This window comes from Quercus robur, chromosome 6, assembly GCF_932294415.1.
Source record: "Quercus robur chromosome 6, dhQueRobu3.1, whole genome shotgun sequence".
NCBI classification, from domain to species: Eukaryota; Viridiplantae; Streptophyta; class Magnoliopsida; order Fagales; family Fagaceae; genus Quercus; species Quercus robur.
In genome coordinates, this window is record NC_065539.1 from 15,689,884 (window position 1) to 15,707,081 (window position 17,198).

A 17,198-nucleotide genomic window follows, 5' to 3' on the forward strand; every position below is an offset into this window, starting at 1 on the left:
ACATTTCTAATTAAATAATCTATCAAAATAGAATTTGTCATTCTTTTGAAAAACATATATGATTGTTTGTGTATTAAATTTCACAAAATTTTCATTTCAATGTACAAAATGAAAGAGACTTTTAGAAATTCATCTTCAATTTGTTGTGAAGCCAAATTTTGTCAATATTTATGATTGAAAATACTTGTTGTATAGTTGTGGTAGACAATGTTCATCCAAATTCTCACTAAATGGGTAAAATCGATCATCATCGTGATTTATTGCTAAAAAAAATAATGTTCATCCAAGAAGAAACTTGCTATCATTGTGATTTGTTGATAAAAAAATAATCATTATAAAATAGACACCATCAATTTTAAATGCTATTGCATTACTTGCGTATCTATTGGGATGAAAAAAAAAAAAACCCTTTTGTTTGCCGTGTCTTTCATGTTGCCTTTTCTTACTTGTATGTATAAGGTGAAAGTGGTCTCTCAATAAAGATAGTCCCTCACAATAATCCAAGCCTAAGCAAATTTTTTTTGATGAACTCAAGCCTTAGCAAAATAAATGTTCTTGAAATGTCACATGTTATAAATGTCAAACTCTTATCAATTTTAATTTTTTACGAGCTCATTAACGGACTATTGCAAGAAACGACAGTCGTTAAGACAGTTGCTGTCATTTATTTGATACACGGAGGTCGGTGGGTTCTCTTAATTCTAAAAATCGGAAGCGGTCCTGTTCCCTCATTCTATCAGCGAAGGCAGTCATATTTGCTTGCTAAATCAAAAATGGTACCTTTTCTTGTTCCTTAGTCTCTATCACCAACGATTTATGTATCTGAATTCTATGTTTGTATATTTATATATTTGAGTCGTACTTATCAGTTACTAGATCATGGATGAGTATTTTTGAAAGAACGAATGCAAGCGCACCAATTGTTTGCTGAAATTCCTGAATGAGTTAGAAGTTTTTGAAGCGAAATCAGTACTATGTTGTTTCTGCTATACCAACTACTACGCAATGTTCTTAAGCTGAAAATTGTTATTCTTGCTGTAATGTTTTATATCTAACAACTTTTCGATTGTGGGTATTTATGTTGAAATAGAATTAATATGTTGGATGCATAAAATCAGTGTCCCATCACATGTATATGCACTGCATTGTAGCTTTGTTATCACTGCCTCCACCTCCACCTCTTGTTTTTAGTTACAATCATTCTCATTATATATCAGCTCTACCTCTAGGTATTCATGTATGAAATTTCAACAAGTAAGTGAAAAACAATAAAATTTACACAATTGAGATTTCAAACCTTCCCTTTGATAGTAGTCATAAGACTTCACAATTCATGAGATTTTAAATTTCAAATAAAAGGGAAAAGGCCTAATTGTATGGCTCTATGCTTCTTGAAAAATCGATAGACCTAGAGATTCAAAAGTTCTAAGTGGAAGAAAGATAGTGGGGCTGAGGATTGTCATGCAGATGCAGAGACATTATTTACATTTTTTTTTTCCCCCTCTTCTTCTTATCCGCAGGACCATACTGAACAGGCTAGATGCAGAGAGCTGGCCAAATCATCTACATTTTACCGCTCGGTGTACTCAGAGGTGACTTGATCAATCATATGATATTACTACTGCCACTCATTGATTCTGTGTAATCAGTTTTATTTCACCATCCAGGACCAAAGTATCATAGCATAACAGTACTTGCATCTAGTCTAGCATATTGAAATTATGCACTTTATCTTCTTGAGTCTTGTTTCATACATTGGCTACATGTTGCCATGATTTATCAAGTCAAGGCATAAAAAAAAAAAACTATGTCAGAAGGAATTAAAAATAAAACCTAATTTTTGTTGTTTCCTCAGCTCCTTTATCATTAGAAAACCTTTTGTTTTTGTTTTTACTTTTGATTTGGTTTGGTTTTGTCTTTTGCAGATTCTATTGTGTTTTACTGTATTGTTTTAGTTCAATACCATCCCTTAAGTCTGTTGTGAAACATGATGGGTTCATCTCAAATCAAGTTACTTTCAAATATATGGAAAACTACATATGTGAACCTAGAAAACTACCTTTGCTTATATTTTAATTTCTAAGAAAAGTATGTAAAAGTTGGACTCAAATTCTATATTCCAAAAGTGAATTATCCAATTCCTCCCCCCCACCCCCCCACAAACCAGTCTTCTATTTCAGAGCAAAGGGCTTGTGGGGAAGAGGACAGCCACACACTTTAGTTCACCTCTTATCTTTTATTGCATCAACCTTCAACAACCATTCTCCTTCATAAGCTATTTCGTGTGGTTTCATTCCCTTTAAACTAACAAAGCCCTAGAGTTATGAGAGCCTTTATCTTCTTTTGAAATGGAACGCTCAGGTAGTCAGTAATGAAATGTGTATTTTTCAGAATTACTTAATACTAATTACTTTTTGTCTACACTCCACACACTCACACACGTATATACTTCAAGTAATTTAGTTTTGGATTCCTTTTGTTTTTGTGAAAGTGTATCTTGATGTTCCAATACTGAACAACTACTATGGAGGATCTTAAGTCCTTACACCATACCAATACAAATTTATGTAATTGTCGTTCAATTATGAATGCGTACGCTCCACATTGAGTAGTATGTATGGAACTTTGTTTGCTTCAGTTGAGTGCATTGATTTTGTTATTGCAAAAAACGTCTTTTAGGTTTCTTTTGATCATTGTATATACAGATAGAAGAGGTTGGATGGGAGCATCTGGTGAGATTGGGTGGAGATCTGACGTTTCTTAGCTTTCGTATCTTGTAAGATGTTCTTTCTTGCCTTCATATTCCAAACTATTTTCCCTTTAAGAAGGAGGATCCAGGTTTTTGTTTGCCTTCTCTTTAATGTTCACGTGCTTGTGTTTTTGCCCCCCTATTCCCATGTAGTTTGCAGTTACAATAGAAATTAGGAAAGCTTTGGTGCTTAAAGTTTAATTTGTGGTTTTATATGTTGAGAGAATGTTTTAATTGGCCAAAGACATCTGGTGCTATGAAGGCCAAATAAGTGACACCGGAACAGGCAAACAGATTTAGAAACAACATTTTTAATCTCTGTTATTGAGATATGAAAAGATTGCTGTAAAACATTATTGCCTTAGAATCTCAAAGCCGTAAAGCATGCTGTGAATGTTTTCAGAGTGTGTTACTTATTAAAAGTTGAACTTATCTTCTGAGAGTATGAAAAACTGAAATATATGCAATGAATCGGAAATCAGGTGATTGTGAAGTAAGTTAAGCATACTTTGTTTGTAGGCAAGTGCTGGATAACGTTTCCCGGTTACTCTTCTGAGATCAAAACATTGCTTTTCTTCTTCCGGAATCATATGTTCCTCTTCCACAAACCTATGCTACTTCATTGCCTCTGACTTTTAATCTTTCTACAATCTTTTACTGGCAAGGGACATTAATAATGTTCCTCAAAGCCTGATATACACTGGTAGCATGTGAATCAAGTAGGTAAATCTGTATTTCCTCTCTTACCTTTCCCTGTAGCATATTGAAGTCCACGCTGAAATACAGTGAGAAACATGAACACCTTTTGGAGGCAGATGGAAGATCTGGATTAAATTTCATTAGATTTAACTTAACATGACTCCACAGTAATGTCTAACACTTTTTGAGGTATAATCTTTAATATATCATAGCTGTGAAGTTAATTAGAGGTTTCTGTCAATTGGTTGTGAATGTATAATCTTATATGCTTATTACCACATGTCACAGTTTCCTGAATTTCTTCATTTGTTTATGCTTATTCATGTCGTGGACTGAGCCTTTGATAAATTTGATTGATAGAGATGAGAAGGGGAGACTGCACTTTATGGAAATTCAATTGGATAAAACCTATCCCAAAAGTCCACCTTCAATATCAGCAGTTGGTTTTCTTTCATCTCTTCTGAAATTGAAGTTTTGCATTATAGGCTTAAATTATCTTTGAGTTTCCTTCCTCAGGATGTACCATATAATTTTGACTTACAATGGTCAATAAACTCAAGATTAAAGGATGTGGTGCAGCAGTTCCAAGAGGTATTTGTTGCAAGCTTTTTAAAAAGGTTATGAGCTTTTCCAACTTTTACTAAAGTATGCAATTACTATATTTTGTACACAGCATCTGGAGAAGCTTCAGGAATTTTGGTCTACGTTGGATGATATTGACAAGTCTCTTTGTGTTATTGATCCTAAACAGCCTTCTCGATCAATTTCCCATCGTCAAATCAATATAGGTGAGCCATTGGTTGATCATGAATATATTGATAAAGCATTTCTCTTTTTTGTTTGTCCGTATTAAACCTTTTTAGGTTTATGTTTTTCAGGAAATGATTGCTTCATCATGTTGTGTATAGATGCCAACAATCCTAGATCTTTACCAGAGTGAGATTTCATCTCACATCACTGTTCTGCTACTGCTAGTTTTAGCTTTTCATGTGGTGTTGAATATGTAAGTTGTGCTAGGTGTCGTTTTATGGGTTCAGGTCCATTTGTGGGTTCGTTGAGAAAGAAGTGGCAGAGAAATAGCAGAAAATGGTATACTCTTGCTTGCTCCTATGGATCTTAATTTGCATTTTGACTTCAATACTTGTTATATAAAGGTAGTAAAAATTGGAAGTTTCTGTAGTTACCTGAGAAATGACATTTTTCATCTGTAACACTGCTCTTTTTTTTGGATGATGTGGAACCTCCCCAAGTAGGGCCCTTTGGACCCACCCTTGGGGAGTAAACTACGGATACACAATCCTACCAGTGTAACACTCCTTTTTTTCTTTTAGCAACAAGATATTATGGCTCAGTTTCTGTTGGTTTTTCCCACTGATATGTTAGCTTAAAAGTGAATGCTGATTTCCAACCCACTCCCTCTCTCTTCCCTCGCCTTCTCTTCCTTACCCCCAATAAAAGGGAAGAAGGATTTCGAATGGATACAATGTAATACTTGAAGTTTTATATTTAAAAACAAAGGGTCATTTTTTTTTACTTGAAATAACGCTTCCTCTTGCTTGATCTTGCTATTGTGTATTGCCAAATTGTTTTGAATTAGTGAACACTTTTCCTTTATTTTTCTGAAAAATATTCGCTTGATTATTGCCTATGGCATTATCAGTGATATACTTTATTTTTGTGCTCTGATAATCTGCATAGGACAAAGGACAAACCATACTTGGAAAATCTTGCATGTCTTCTGGAGACTCAACTGCCAAGGCCCACTGATGTACCAAAGAATGACCAGCAAGTTGAATGTGGAATATGTTATGCTCAATGTCTTCCAGTTGGTATTGATATTTACATTTTCTGAGATGTTTACTAACTACATCTTTATTCATACATCATTCACTTTTAAATTGTCGATGTAGATGATGAGCTTGGAGCTAAGAGTGGAAGTGGAACTGACTACACATGTGATAATACCACTTGCAGTAAGGCTTTCCATAGTGTTTGTCTTGGGGACTGGTTGCGTTCTATCACCACAACAAGGCAGTACGTTGAATTTTTAGTGTCCTTGTGGCTTTCTATTTGGATCATGCATGAATTTAACTTAAGCTGTCATTTTTTTTTTTTTTTAAATAAAATTGCCCTTTTACAATAAGTTCTAATATTGTTCTCATTATTGCTTGATTCATGATTGATTTGCATACTTCATTGCAGGTCATTCAATGTTCTTTTTGGGAATTGTCCATACTGTTCAGATCCAGTTGCTGTGAAAATCAACAACGTTAAAAATTGAACTCTAGGTCGGGTTTTTCTATGGTACCTTTGGGATTTGCTATGGACTATGATCAGAATCTTTTTTTTTTTTTTTTTCTTTTCTTTTGTTGAGAAGGGAAAATTCTTTAAAGATAAAGGCAGACAAAACCATCTAGGGTAACCAATTCTCAGGCATCAGCAAACAACCAGCCTACAACAAAAGTTGGAGGGACTGAATGCAACAACACAAAAGGTTCCCGACTACTTCCATCTTTTGCTAACGTCTGCACAGTGATTCCCTTCTTGGAGCATGTTGGATATAACTTATAAGACGCCTCAAAATGCCAAAAAAAGATCTGCAATCAGAAATTAGAGCCCTACAAAGGTGAAAATCATGAACTGAAGTGTCTTACAAAGCTAAGAAATCCGCAACTAGCTTAGCATCCAATTCAATTATGATTTTCCGGATTCAAATATGCAGGGCTAAGTTGAGTCCTTCCCTAAGAGCCCAAAATTTAGCTACGAAGGAATTGGTTATCTCAATGTTCTTGGAGAAACTTTTGAGCCAAGTGACATTGTAGTGTCTAATAAGGCCCCCGCAGTAGCTCTTCCATGGTTGGAAATGACTGACTCATCTGTGTTGAGTTTGAAATAACCAAAGTGGGGTGGCTTCCAACCAATCAGCCTGCAAAGACAATCCTGTGGTCCAATTTTCAGAGGGTAGTGTAGAGTTTAACAGCCAAAGAAACGGTGTTCTCTAGCAGATTCCATGGGTCCAAAGGATTGTTTTCCATGATCAATTTGTTCCTTGCTGTCTAGATTTCCCAAGAAGCAATGGGGAAAACAACTTTATAAGGTACAATAGAAAGATGTCAGAAACCAAGTGGGAGCTAGTTGCAAACTTAATCCACTGCTCCATCTTTCGAAATGAGAAATAACTTGAAGGGGCAAGGTCCCAATTGCTCTCCACAAATTGGCAATCATGGGGCAATCTCGGATAACATAAAGAACCATTTATGGGGTATTATTGCAGAGTGGGCAAGCATCAATCAGGATATATATATTTTTTAAATTATTTTTTTGGGACAAGAGTGTCCTTGTTGCTAGGCTAGTGTGACAAGCTAGCCCAATGAATGTGAAATTATGGGGATGGTGTTCACATGTCAAAGCCACTCCCAAGATGGGGGAGCCAGAGTTGAGGTAGTGGGACTAATCTCAAGCTTTGCTAATCTCAGGCTACGTCTTGGCGTTCACTAATTTGAATCTCTAGTTTTTTAATGTTTTAATCTTAGCCTTTTATTCATATTCACGAATGAATGGTGGATATTAAAACATGCCGAAATGATAGTCGTGGGTATATATATCTTGCCCCTCAAACAACACAAACACAAAGCTACCATAAAATCATCCACTCTAGGTCTTATTTACTTATTATTATTTTTAATTATGATAATTGGATAGTTGGAAGAAGGAAGATTTCAACCTTTAATGTCTTTATAACACCGTGAGGTGCCAATTGAATCACAGAGCTCTTTAATTATTAACCATCTCATCAAGCTGAGTATTCTATTCCCTGGACGCATCCTTCACAGGGGCAGCAATTCCTCAACCTACACAAAGCACGTTTATTTGATTTGATATCTTTGATGGTAAACTACTAATCTTTGGAGATGAGGTGATCAAGACCATACACTTCCTCCTTGTTTTGTGATCTAACAAAAAGGATTCTTTCTTTGTTCAGCCATGGCAGCAATGAGAATTTATTAATCTGACACATTAACAATGTCCAGAGTATTAAGTTAAATTATGGTGTCATCTAAATGTGGCCTCATCTGTTACCCACCCTGTAGTACTCTGTTGCTTCATAAATTGTGACCTGCTATCTAACAACGATATGTGCCTTTCAATTCATTATGGTTCCTGTCCTAACTCTTAACCTTGTCCATCAACCGATTCATTTGATTGTATTTCGTAGTTCAATGGGACCTGCCTAAGATACTAGTAGGCTTATCTTAACCTCATGCTCTTGTAACCGAGACTTTTTAGTTCCAGTGATAATTAAATTTGGTTGTATATACATTGCAAGCAACCCAGCTTTTTACCAATATTGACAAATGGATCCGACCACGTTTCCCCTCCATTGAATTGTCAAAAGTAGCTATTGTACACCATGCCCACTATCTTTTGCTCCCTTTGGCTTATCTTTTGGGAGTCATCTACCTCATGATATGATTTTGGCTTTATGAGTTTATGTACCTTGTTGCTTGTTGTGATGATGAGTAGCTTTATATTGATATGATATCAACAGGTAGAGCCGACTGCCGTATATGTTGACTGTATAGCCTACGTCTTTACACTTTTGTTAACTCAAAATAAATATTTCACAGGATGGTCCTGTTGTTTTTAAGTCAAAACGTGGGGCATCGAGGTCCCTCATTTTAATGCCTTCCCATCAAGCCGGTTGGGATTGTGGTCCTTAAGTTTCATATCAAGCTAAGATGGCCCTGCCCATATCATATAGAATAGTAAAGAAACGAATAGTTCTCTCCCCCTCTTACCAGTTATTTTAAAGTCGCTTGTTAAGGAACCTAAGATTTTTCTTTTTTTGACTGAAAAGTTAGAAAACCTAAGATTGAATTTTATTTACACATACAAAAAAAAAAGCTTTCTTAACCTAGCAATGCATAGCAATTACCATGAAATAGATGTCATAAGTTTAAATCCTAATTCTATCGTATCTATTCAAAATCAATATATATGTTCCTGAAAGTTTGTATAAAAAAAATGTTGTAGGAGATACACTTGATACATTACTCCTACCATTGCCACAGTCATACCCCAGGGTTGTTAATATGTTTGGACATTTGAATCATACCTATCGTATACTTCCTTTAATTACCATTCAACTCAGGCGTTAGTATATTTATTACGATTAATTTGAGGATTAATTGGGGGGACCCTATTGTTTATCAGTTTTCTTTTGGTCATACCATACAAAACAAATTTTAAAAAATATATACATAATGACGTTGTAGTGTATGAGCTATTGACTAATGAATATTTATCCTTATAAGAGAGATTAACATTCTTTTAAACGGAATTCTTGTAAAACTCCATTGTAAGAAAAGCAAATATCCCCTTACTTCAGTAAAATAATTTTGGTTTAATAAGGTTAGATTTAAATATTTATTGATAGTTGGCTTTGTGAGAATGAAACATCGATCAATAGTTATTGATCCCTGATTCTCAAAAAAAAATATATATATATATATATATAAATATATATATATATATATATAAATATATATATTTTGATCCCCCCACCCCACCCCCCGCCAATCACCACCAATGCTACAAATGGGGGCAGGTAGCCTTATATGGTTCATATGGTGCTTTGTGAATCCTCTTGACTAGAACATGACAATGTACATCAATACTCACACGTGCACATAACCAACCCAGACCATGACCACCCTTGACTCGGAGTCGGGACCATGTCTTATGTGACACAAGTTTTGCCTATCTGCTTATGTGCTTGTTGCAGAGCCCACTCTCTCTATCTTTCTTTTTTGGGTGGGTGTGGTAATAACTTATAAGCCCACGTGAGATATAATTTCAGGGATGACCATATATAGAAGAATCATACAACCACAATTATTCGGACGTTTATGAAAAGATAAATAGAAAATAAGCAGAGGAAAGAAATCAATTTGTAATGTTGTTTATGGACAAATCTATATATATTTATAAGCTGAAGCGTAGTATTCATTGTTGTTATACTCTTTTTAAACCACATCATCTACCTATTTCCCATTTCTCTCAGCTACTTCCAACCATAACTTTCCTTTTACCTTTTCAATTCTCCACTACTCTCAACCTTAATGTCACTCTTCATATATCTCTTCATTTTCTCTTTATTTTGACTCTTTTTATCTCATTTCTATTACTATAGATATGACATTCTCTCTCACATTCTATACATATTTTCTCACATGAAAAGGATTATTACTCTCTCTCTCTCTCTCTCTCTCTCTCTCTCTCTCTCATATTTTTATTGTTGTGTGAATTTTTTATTTTTTGTATTTCTACTTTAGATTGATGTATTTATGTGTTCTTTAGAATTTTACTTTGGGTTGCAATTTGGTTTTGTATTTTTAAGTTATTATCTTTATTTTTTTTTTCTTTTCTATGATTGTTAAATGTTAGTCTATTGCATATAAATATAGTTTATAAAAGTTAGGTCATTTTATAGTTGTACTCTGATTATGTAATGTATTATAAATCCAGTTTAAAAAACTATTATTATTTTCATGCATGTTCTAATAAGTATTATTATTTACCCAAAAAAGAAAAAAGAAAAAGAATAGGGGTGTTTATCTCACATTGGTTGTATGTGTCTAATATCCGTTGTTTATAATTTCAGTCTATAACTACAAAGGTTAGACCCTTTTATAGTTGTACTCTGATTATATATTATAAACCCAATTTAAAATACTATTATTATTTTCGTATGTGTTCTAATAAGTATTACTGTTTACTAAAAAAAAAAAGAGAATATAATGTTATTCTATTATATATTATGGCTTGGATAATTTAGTGTTTGACTTATGACTATTTTTTTAATGCTTTTTTTTTTCTCATTTTATTTTCTATTTTTCTCCCGAAAAAGGTGATTTCTCTCTCTCTCTCTCTCTCTCTCTCTCTCTCTCTCTCTCTCTCTCTCTCTCTCTCTATACACACACACACACACACACACACACACATATATATATATATTATTTATTCTTTTTTGCAACATTACTTTAGGTTGATGAATCATTGTATTTTTTATATAATATTATTGGTTAATATGATTTGGTAGTGTGTTTGATTTTTTAAGTTTTTCGCCACAAGTCTTCTCTCTCCCTCTTTTAGCTTTTGTTTGATTTTTTTTTTGACGTAATACTTAATTATTTTGGAAGTGAGATTTTGAGTTTATATCAAAATACAATGTTGGCTATATATTTGAATGTGTCTATCAGCTATTAAAATTAAACCGCCCAAGATGAATTGTATAGACAATATTTTTATTTTTATTTTTCATTGATTTATTATTTAGTTATAACATCAAAATTAAAGTAAATGATTATGTAAAGTTAAAACTGCCTAAGATGAATTTGTAAAAGCCAATATATTTAATATTGTCAAAAAATTAAAAGTAAAAAATAAATAATAAATAGAATAATGATGTGACCAATGATGTAACGAATGAGAATGCTCAACAGGAGAGTATGTAGCAACAAAAATGTGATATGAAGATCCAGTTAAAGACAATTAAATCTTAATAAATAAAAGTGTATGCAGTAAAAAAGAAAAATTAGATCATGTTCTCTTTATGTTGTTATACAAATTATTTTCTTTCATTTCGATAGGTGAAGTATTCAATTTTAGACATAAAGTCTACTTTTTTCCTACATATTATTTTAAGTATTAAATTTATAATATAGTATAGTCTCTTGGGAATGTTTAAGAAATATGTAGTTCCAATCTCATGTATCTATATTAGTAAACAAAATTCGATCAATAGTTTGAAGCTACTCCTACGATAAGAAAAATTATAAATATAATAATCTCTTTTTAAGACAATAAAAATTTTGAATAATATATGTGATACTCAAACAGTTTAGTTGTACAGGAAAAATAAATCCAAATAATAAAATGATGATATATTTTTTGAGGTAGATAAATGAAAAATAATTTTAGAAATTGTTTGAGTTGTTAGGAGAACAAATTATTTTCCTCAAAATTTAGAAAACAAATTATATATTATACTATAACTAAAATAAAATTATTTATTCCCACGTACCGCATAGGTTTATAACTAGTTAAAACAATTAATAGGTAATGAATTCAAGTTCTTAATTTCTTCCACACACACCCTATGTTTTCTGCACGTATATATGGTACTACTATTACCCTCTTTTTCTCTTCTTTTCTTGTCTTTTACGAAGATTTTTTGCTTATAATGTTTGAAAAGCAGTGCATAACATACAAAAACATCCTCTTCACAATTATGCAGAAGCTTTATTGGCTCGTACAAATACAATGCCTACCAAATACGGGGCACATATTGTAGCCCACAAGTAGGAAACCTTTTTTTCAACTTGAACTTAATCAACATATACACACACATGATAATTCATAATTCATATGTTGATAATTCAACATATACACACACACTTAATTAACTTAGACTTAATCCACACACACACACACCCTATGTTTTCTGGACGTATATGTGGTACTATTACCTTCTTTTTCTCTTCTTTTCTTGTCTTTTACGAAGATTTTTTGCTTATAATGTTTGAAAAGCAGTGCATAACATACAAAAACATCCTTTTCACAATTATGCAGAAGCTTTATTGGCTCGTATAAATACAATGCCTACCAAATACGGGGCACATATTGTAGCCCACAAGTAGGAAACCTTTTTTTCAACTTAGACTTAATCAACATATACACACACATGATAATTCATATTTATTCCTTGTATCTCCAATATGCATGGCTAGCGGCTGTTTTTCACATATACAAGGGCATGTACGTACGTAAGGAGTAGGAGTATATGGTATATGTACCACTTGGTAGATGAACGATTTGGTTGGTTTGAAAATTAGTAACCCGCAACACACTCTGGTGGGGTCACTGGGAACCTCGATTTATCAGTACAGTAGTCATAGATCATGTGGTTCATACGAACCCACTTATACTTTCTAGCTTCAAGTGGACTGAGCAATTGGTAAGCTGTTCCTTCCCACCAATTGCTGGGGTTTGAGGCACAGTTAGAGGGTCCTGGCACAGGGCACCCTTCAATATCAAAGTCCTTGTAATAAGCATAGAAAGGTGCTTTGCTCCAATCAATCTTTTCAAGTCCACCTCTTGTAGCCCAGTTATCAGCTTCCCACAATGTTGAATAGACCCCCATAGGTTGCAACTTTGGGAATGGGATTCCTTTAGCTTCGTTATTCTTGTAGACCCTAACTGGCACGTCATCGACATAGAAACTGCAGTACCAAACAACAATAACATTAATAACACAATTATTGACACACAAAGTAATTAAAAGACTTTACTGCTTGTAAATATGTGTCGGTCATGCTTATTATGACATTGTTATTTATTTTATTTTGTTGGGTCAAGCTAACAAGGTGTGTGTAACATTTTTTATAAAGGAAGTAGAAATATAAAGTGGCATAGAATTATAGAGGGGTAGATATCACGTGGTTGGATAGAATACTTTTTGTTTTTAAGTGAATGTCGTTTAGGATATTGGTTAATAATTCATTTTAGGAAAGTTTTGACACACTTTTATGAGAAATGAAAAAAAGTTGTCAAAACATTAATTTTTTTTTTCTTTATAAAAACTTTCTTTAAATTTATTATTAACTAATGTTCTAAGTGTATTCATTAGCATTTTCATTTTTATTATTTGATCGTTATATTTAAAATGTCAATTTGAGTTTGAGAATACCAACTTAAATTCTGGATATTTTTATTAGAAACATTAAAAAAAAAAAAAAAAAAAAGTCAATGCATGACACTGTTAACTTACACAATATGACGGTGGTTCCAGAGTAATGTGTAAGTGTGGAAGTCAGCTGCAGGATCAAACCAAAGGTTGATTCTTTGTTCCCTATTACCCTTTCCACGAGCATAGATATTGGTCTGGACCGTGTACGGTTGTCCGGTCCGATTCCCCAAGAACTCAAAGTCCAGCTCGTCACGAATGGTATCCGTGTTGGAATTCATCTACAACACAATTCAGTGCAAACAAATGAATATCAAGAACTTTGCTTACAGAGAGGAAAATTTTCAAATTGCAATGTAAACATACATAGAAGGCTGTGACAGTTCCGGCAGAGTCTCCGGGAATCAGCTTAATCTTCATGCTGACACGCCCGAACAAGTACTGTCTCTTGGAAGCAAACCCACATCCTGAAATGCAACAATTTTCTGATCATATATATAGTACTGCTACTAAACACAAAGTTTGTCATATCTATATATTTTCTATCATAAAATATCCAATTAAGCTATTTTTCATTACTATATATGTGACCCCACGCAAAGTGTTACCAGAATTTCGGTCTAGAATGAGTTGGATGGCCCTCCCTCTATCGATCTGCTTGATATGAGAATCAGACCACGTGATTTTAAAATCTTCAAGAAAAGTGGCTGGTCTCCCTGTTACCGAGAGAGCAAATACAAGCACAAAAAGTGAGAGACAAGCAAATGCATTTCTTAAGGAGGAATACATGGCCGTGATGATTGTGTTAAGAAAAGATGGAGATAAAAGAGAGACTTATTATGAATGTGATTTGGAAGAGAACTTTGGGGGGTTGTATATATAGTAGTGATAGCAAGTGATTGAGTGCTGCATTCAAATGGAAAGTGCCATTACAGCTTGGCTTTCCATACAGCTAAACGCAAGCAGTCATTAGGCCCTACCAAAAATTGTTTTTTAGTTCCATTTGGGCCTCTTCTTTATCGTCAGCCTCATGATTTTCTTGATCATTCATCTCATAGCGTGATACAATGAAATAGTGATGTCCATCTAACTATTATTTTATGTGGATGTAAAAATTGCCTAACTCATCCTATACTAATTGATTAATTTCCGTGACATTCTAACAAGAAAAGAAGTTGGGTGTGATTGTGATTTGATTCAAAAGTTTGATTTAATACAGCCATATATTTAACTAGCTAGCTAGCACCTAACTCCAAGGTCTAGCCCATCTTTGTTTCATAGCCTGATGAATTCTTAGTCAACTAGCATGCCCTGTAGTTAAAACCAATCTAATCAATGCGTGCTATATCTGTGGACAGCCAGGAGAAATTGATTGATATTGAATGGCTATAGGCAAGTGTACAGACTACTGTAGCGTATGACCACTAAAGTGGGCCTTGTTCTAGGTTGAGGATGGACTAGTGAGTAGTGAGCCATCATTTCAAGCTGTTATATGGATTTTTAAGATAAAGTTGATCATGACAGTAATAGCTTACTGATCAGATTTGATATCAAAATTACCACATATGTGAACTTTATTAGTAAGCTTTGTTTAAAGACTCAAATTGGAGTGTCAATGATCATATAGTCAAGTAACACGTCTATATATGGTTTTATTGTGTTTAAATGCGAAGCCGAGTCTCCTTTTTACAGTTAGCAAAAATATGTCTATAGTTTTCTCTACATCAAACTTGAGTTGTCAGTGGTCCAAAAAAATAAACGAAAACCTTGAGATGTCAAATGTGAGAGTCGTGAATTAAGATCCTTTGGTAGCATTATAAATGTTGTACAAATAACATATGGGGGAGTCATCATTTCAACTTTCAATACAAAAATCTAGTGAATAGAATGTTACTATGGTAATGTTAAGATAGGAGAGCTACTCTCGTCACCCCTTCTATTATTATTATTTTTTATTTATATAAAAAAAAAGTTGATAAAAAATATTTTAAGATAAAATATGAATATGATGATATCAACTTTTAGTGAGATTTGAGAAAATATTTTCTGTGTAAAAATTAATAACCACATGCTATGGTTTCATAGTTAACAAAAATTGGTTAATGGGATACAAGGATTTAGGCCCCGTTTGGTTAGGGTGAAATGATAGAAGGAAAGAGAAAATATGAGAGAAAATGGAAGAGGAGAGTGTTTCGGTGGGAAGGGGGGGGGGGGGGGGAAGAAAAAGGGGGTGGAGGAGTCCCCAGGACCATCATTTAAGAGGAAAAAGTTTTCTCCCAAATTTGAAATCTAAAGAGAAAAAGTGGAAAGGGAATGGATTTGATGTGAAATTATTCATCTACCCTCTCCTTATTTATTAATATTACTACTGTTTTTTCTTTTTCTTTCTGGAAATGTTACTGCTGCTATGCTACTACTTCTTTTTTATTATAAAAATGCTTACAAATTGATATAATAAGGAATGCAAATGATATTATTTCAACAATATAATAATAAAAAATATTTGAATTAATTTTTTTTTTGTAACGAGGGGCATATCAGTATATAAAATTTGTGTAATAAATTTGTAGTATTATTAAGGGGTCACTAGACTTAAAGAATAAAGAGTAAATACGTGGCAAATTCAATACCAATCAAAGGTATAATTGCACTCAAGATTGCTTTCAAAAAAAAAAAAAAAATTTGCACTCAAGATTATTTGGTTGCGATTCTTTTTCCTTCATAAATTTCTTTGGGAATTGGGATAGCAGGTTTAGGAGGATCCTCATATTTTGGTCGGTCCAGCAGTACTGTATATATATAAAGAGAATTTGGAAGATGGGGCCGTCCAAACGAGTCCTTATAACTGACAGGTAAAGACTTAAAAGAGTTTTTGAAGCTAAAAGACAAACAGACCACTTTTCTCTGGCGTAATTGAAAATGAAGAAATGGCATTGGATAGGGAAGGTATAAATGGGCTGTGTGCACAAGAGTGATAGTAATTTTCTGGGCCTTATCGGACGTTACGTATATGGTAGGAATGACGACCGTACTGATTAATTAGACGTAGTCAAGCCCAATCGATTTCAACTCACGTCCCATTCTTGTGCTTAATTGTGGTCAAGTTAAGGATTTTTATTTATTTATTTATTTATATATTAATATTATTTTCTATAAACTGTTTAAATCTATATATGACATTAGATATTTTCTTTTTGGTTAGAGATTGTTTCAATGCTGGTGATGGCTTTGCTGTCGCTGATATAAATATATATATATATATATATATATATTGGCAGTGTTACTGAGTAAATGGAAGCCGATGCCGTATTTTCATAATTGGTTATATTAATCAATAAAATACAAATAGTGTTATTTTTTTCTATCTACAATTAAATTTAATGCAACTATTTGTTTGAATTTAATTGGAAAATTTAAAATATTACACCTAAATTTTACCCTTTTCTGGGAAAAAAAAAAACTTGATTTTTGGAAAACTTTTTAATTTTCTTGTATTTAATTGCAACACTAACACATTTTCTATAGGGACAGACCCTAAATGAGAAAAAAAAAATTATTTTTTTGGACAATTCGGGAGCCTTAAATGGGAAAATAAACTCCTAATTTGGAATCTACACGAAAATTACATGGGAAAGCAACTACTTTGAGAAAAAAATAAAATGTTATTTAGGAAAATGAAAAGTCAACATTCATTCAACAACAATCAATGGTTAGTTTGTGGAGAGAGAGATGTTACCATTTGAAGGTTTAAAAAAAAAAAAAGTTATGGTTTACAATTTTATTTGTAGTGGTATGTTGAGTATATAATGTTTGGGAAAATGTTTGTGATTGTCATAATTACAAACTATAAATAAATAAGTTTTTTTTTGCTTAATAACTATAAATAAATAAGTTGCCTAACACATTGTACATTCATGCATTTGGAAGAGAAGATGAAAAATCAAAATTTATTGTGCCCTCTATATCTACAACATACAAATGATTATGACTTTGTAACGAAAG

The 17,198-nt window shown here is 33.2% G+C and overlaps 2 protein-coding genes across 6 annotated transcripts; one reads left to right on the forward strand and one right to left on the reverse strand.

Annotated features, from left to right (window-relative positions):
• The first annotated feature begins 414 nt into the window (after positions 1-414).
• LOC126732969 (uncharacterized) lies at positions 415-6,967 on the forward strand. 4 transcript variants are annotated; one of them, XR_007659583.1, is made up of 12 exons: positions 420-776; positions 1,521-1,592; positions 2,706-2,776; positions 3,809-3,887; positions 3,965-4,039; positions 4,122-4,236; positions 4,312-4,384; positions 4,466-4,537; positions 5,147-5,277; positions 5,359-5,482; positions 5,651-6,074; positions 6,171-6,967. XR_007659583.1 is itself a non-coding variant. In XM_050436065.1 (11 exons), exons 1-11 carry the CDS (start codon positions 525-527, stop codon positions 5,704-5,706), a joined length of 1,116 nt encoding a protein of 371 aa, XP_050292022.1. In that variant the 5' UTR covers positions 415-524; the 3' UTR covers positions 5,707-6,967. The 4 variants fall into 4 exon arrangements, 3 of the variants coding, with proteins under 3 accessions (XP_050292022.1, XP_050292019.1, XP_050292020.1); XM_050436065.1 differs by having other exon boundaries at positions 415-776; positions 5,147-5,273; positions 5,651-6,967; XM_050436062.1 differs by having other exon boundaries at positions 5,651-6,967.
• Positions 6,968-11,732: 4,765 nt separating this feature from the next.
• LOC126732970 (probable xyloglucan endotransglucosylase/hydrolase protein 6) lies at positions 11,733-14,055 on the reverse strand. Of its 2 annotated transcripts, XR_007659584.1 has the most exons (5): positions 13,805-14,055; positions 13,563-13,663; positions 13,281-13,477; positions 12,156-12,732; positions 11,733-11,820 (listed from the first exon to the last, which is right to left on the reverse strand). XR_007659584.1 is itself a non-coding variant. In XM_050436066.1 (4 exons), the coding sequence occupies exons 1-4, from the start codon at positions 13,983-13,985 to the stop codon at positions 12,342-12,344; spliced, it is 870 nt and encodes a 289-aa protein (XP_050292023.1). In that variant the 5' UTR covers positions 13,986-14,055; the 3' UTR covers positions 11,733-12,341. The 2 variants fall into 2 exon arrangements, 1 of the variants encoding a protein (XP_050292023.1); XM_050436066.1 differs by having other exon boundaries at positions 11,733-12,732.
• Between the last annotated feature and the right edge of the window lie 3,143 nt (positions 14,056-17,198).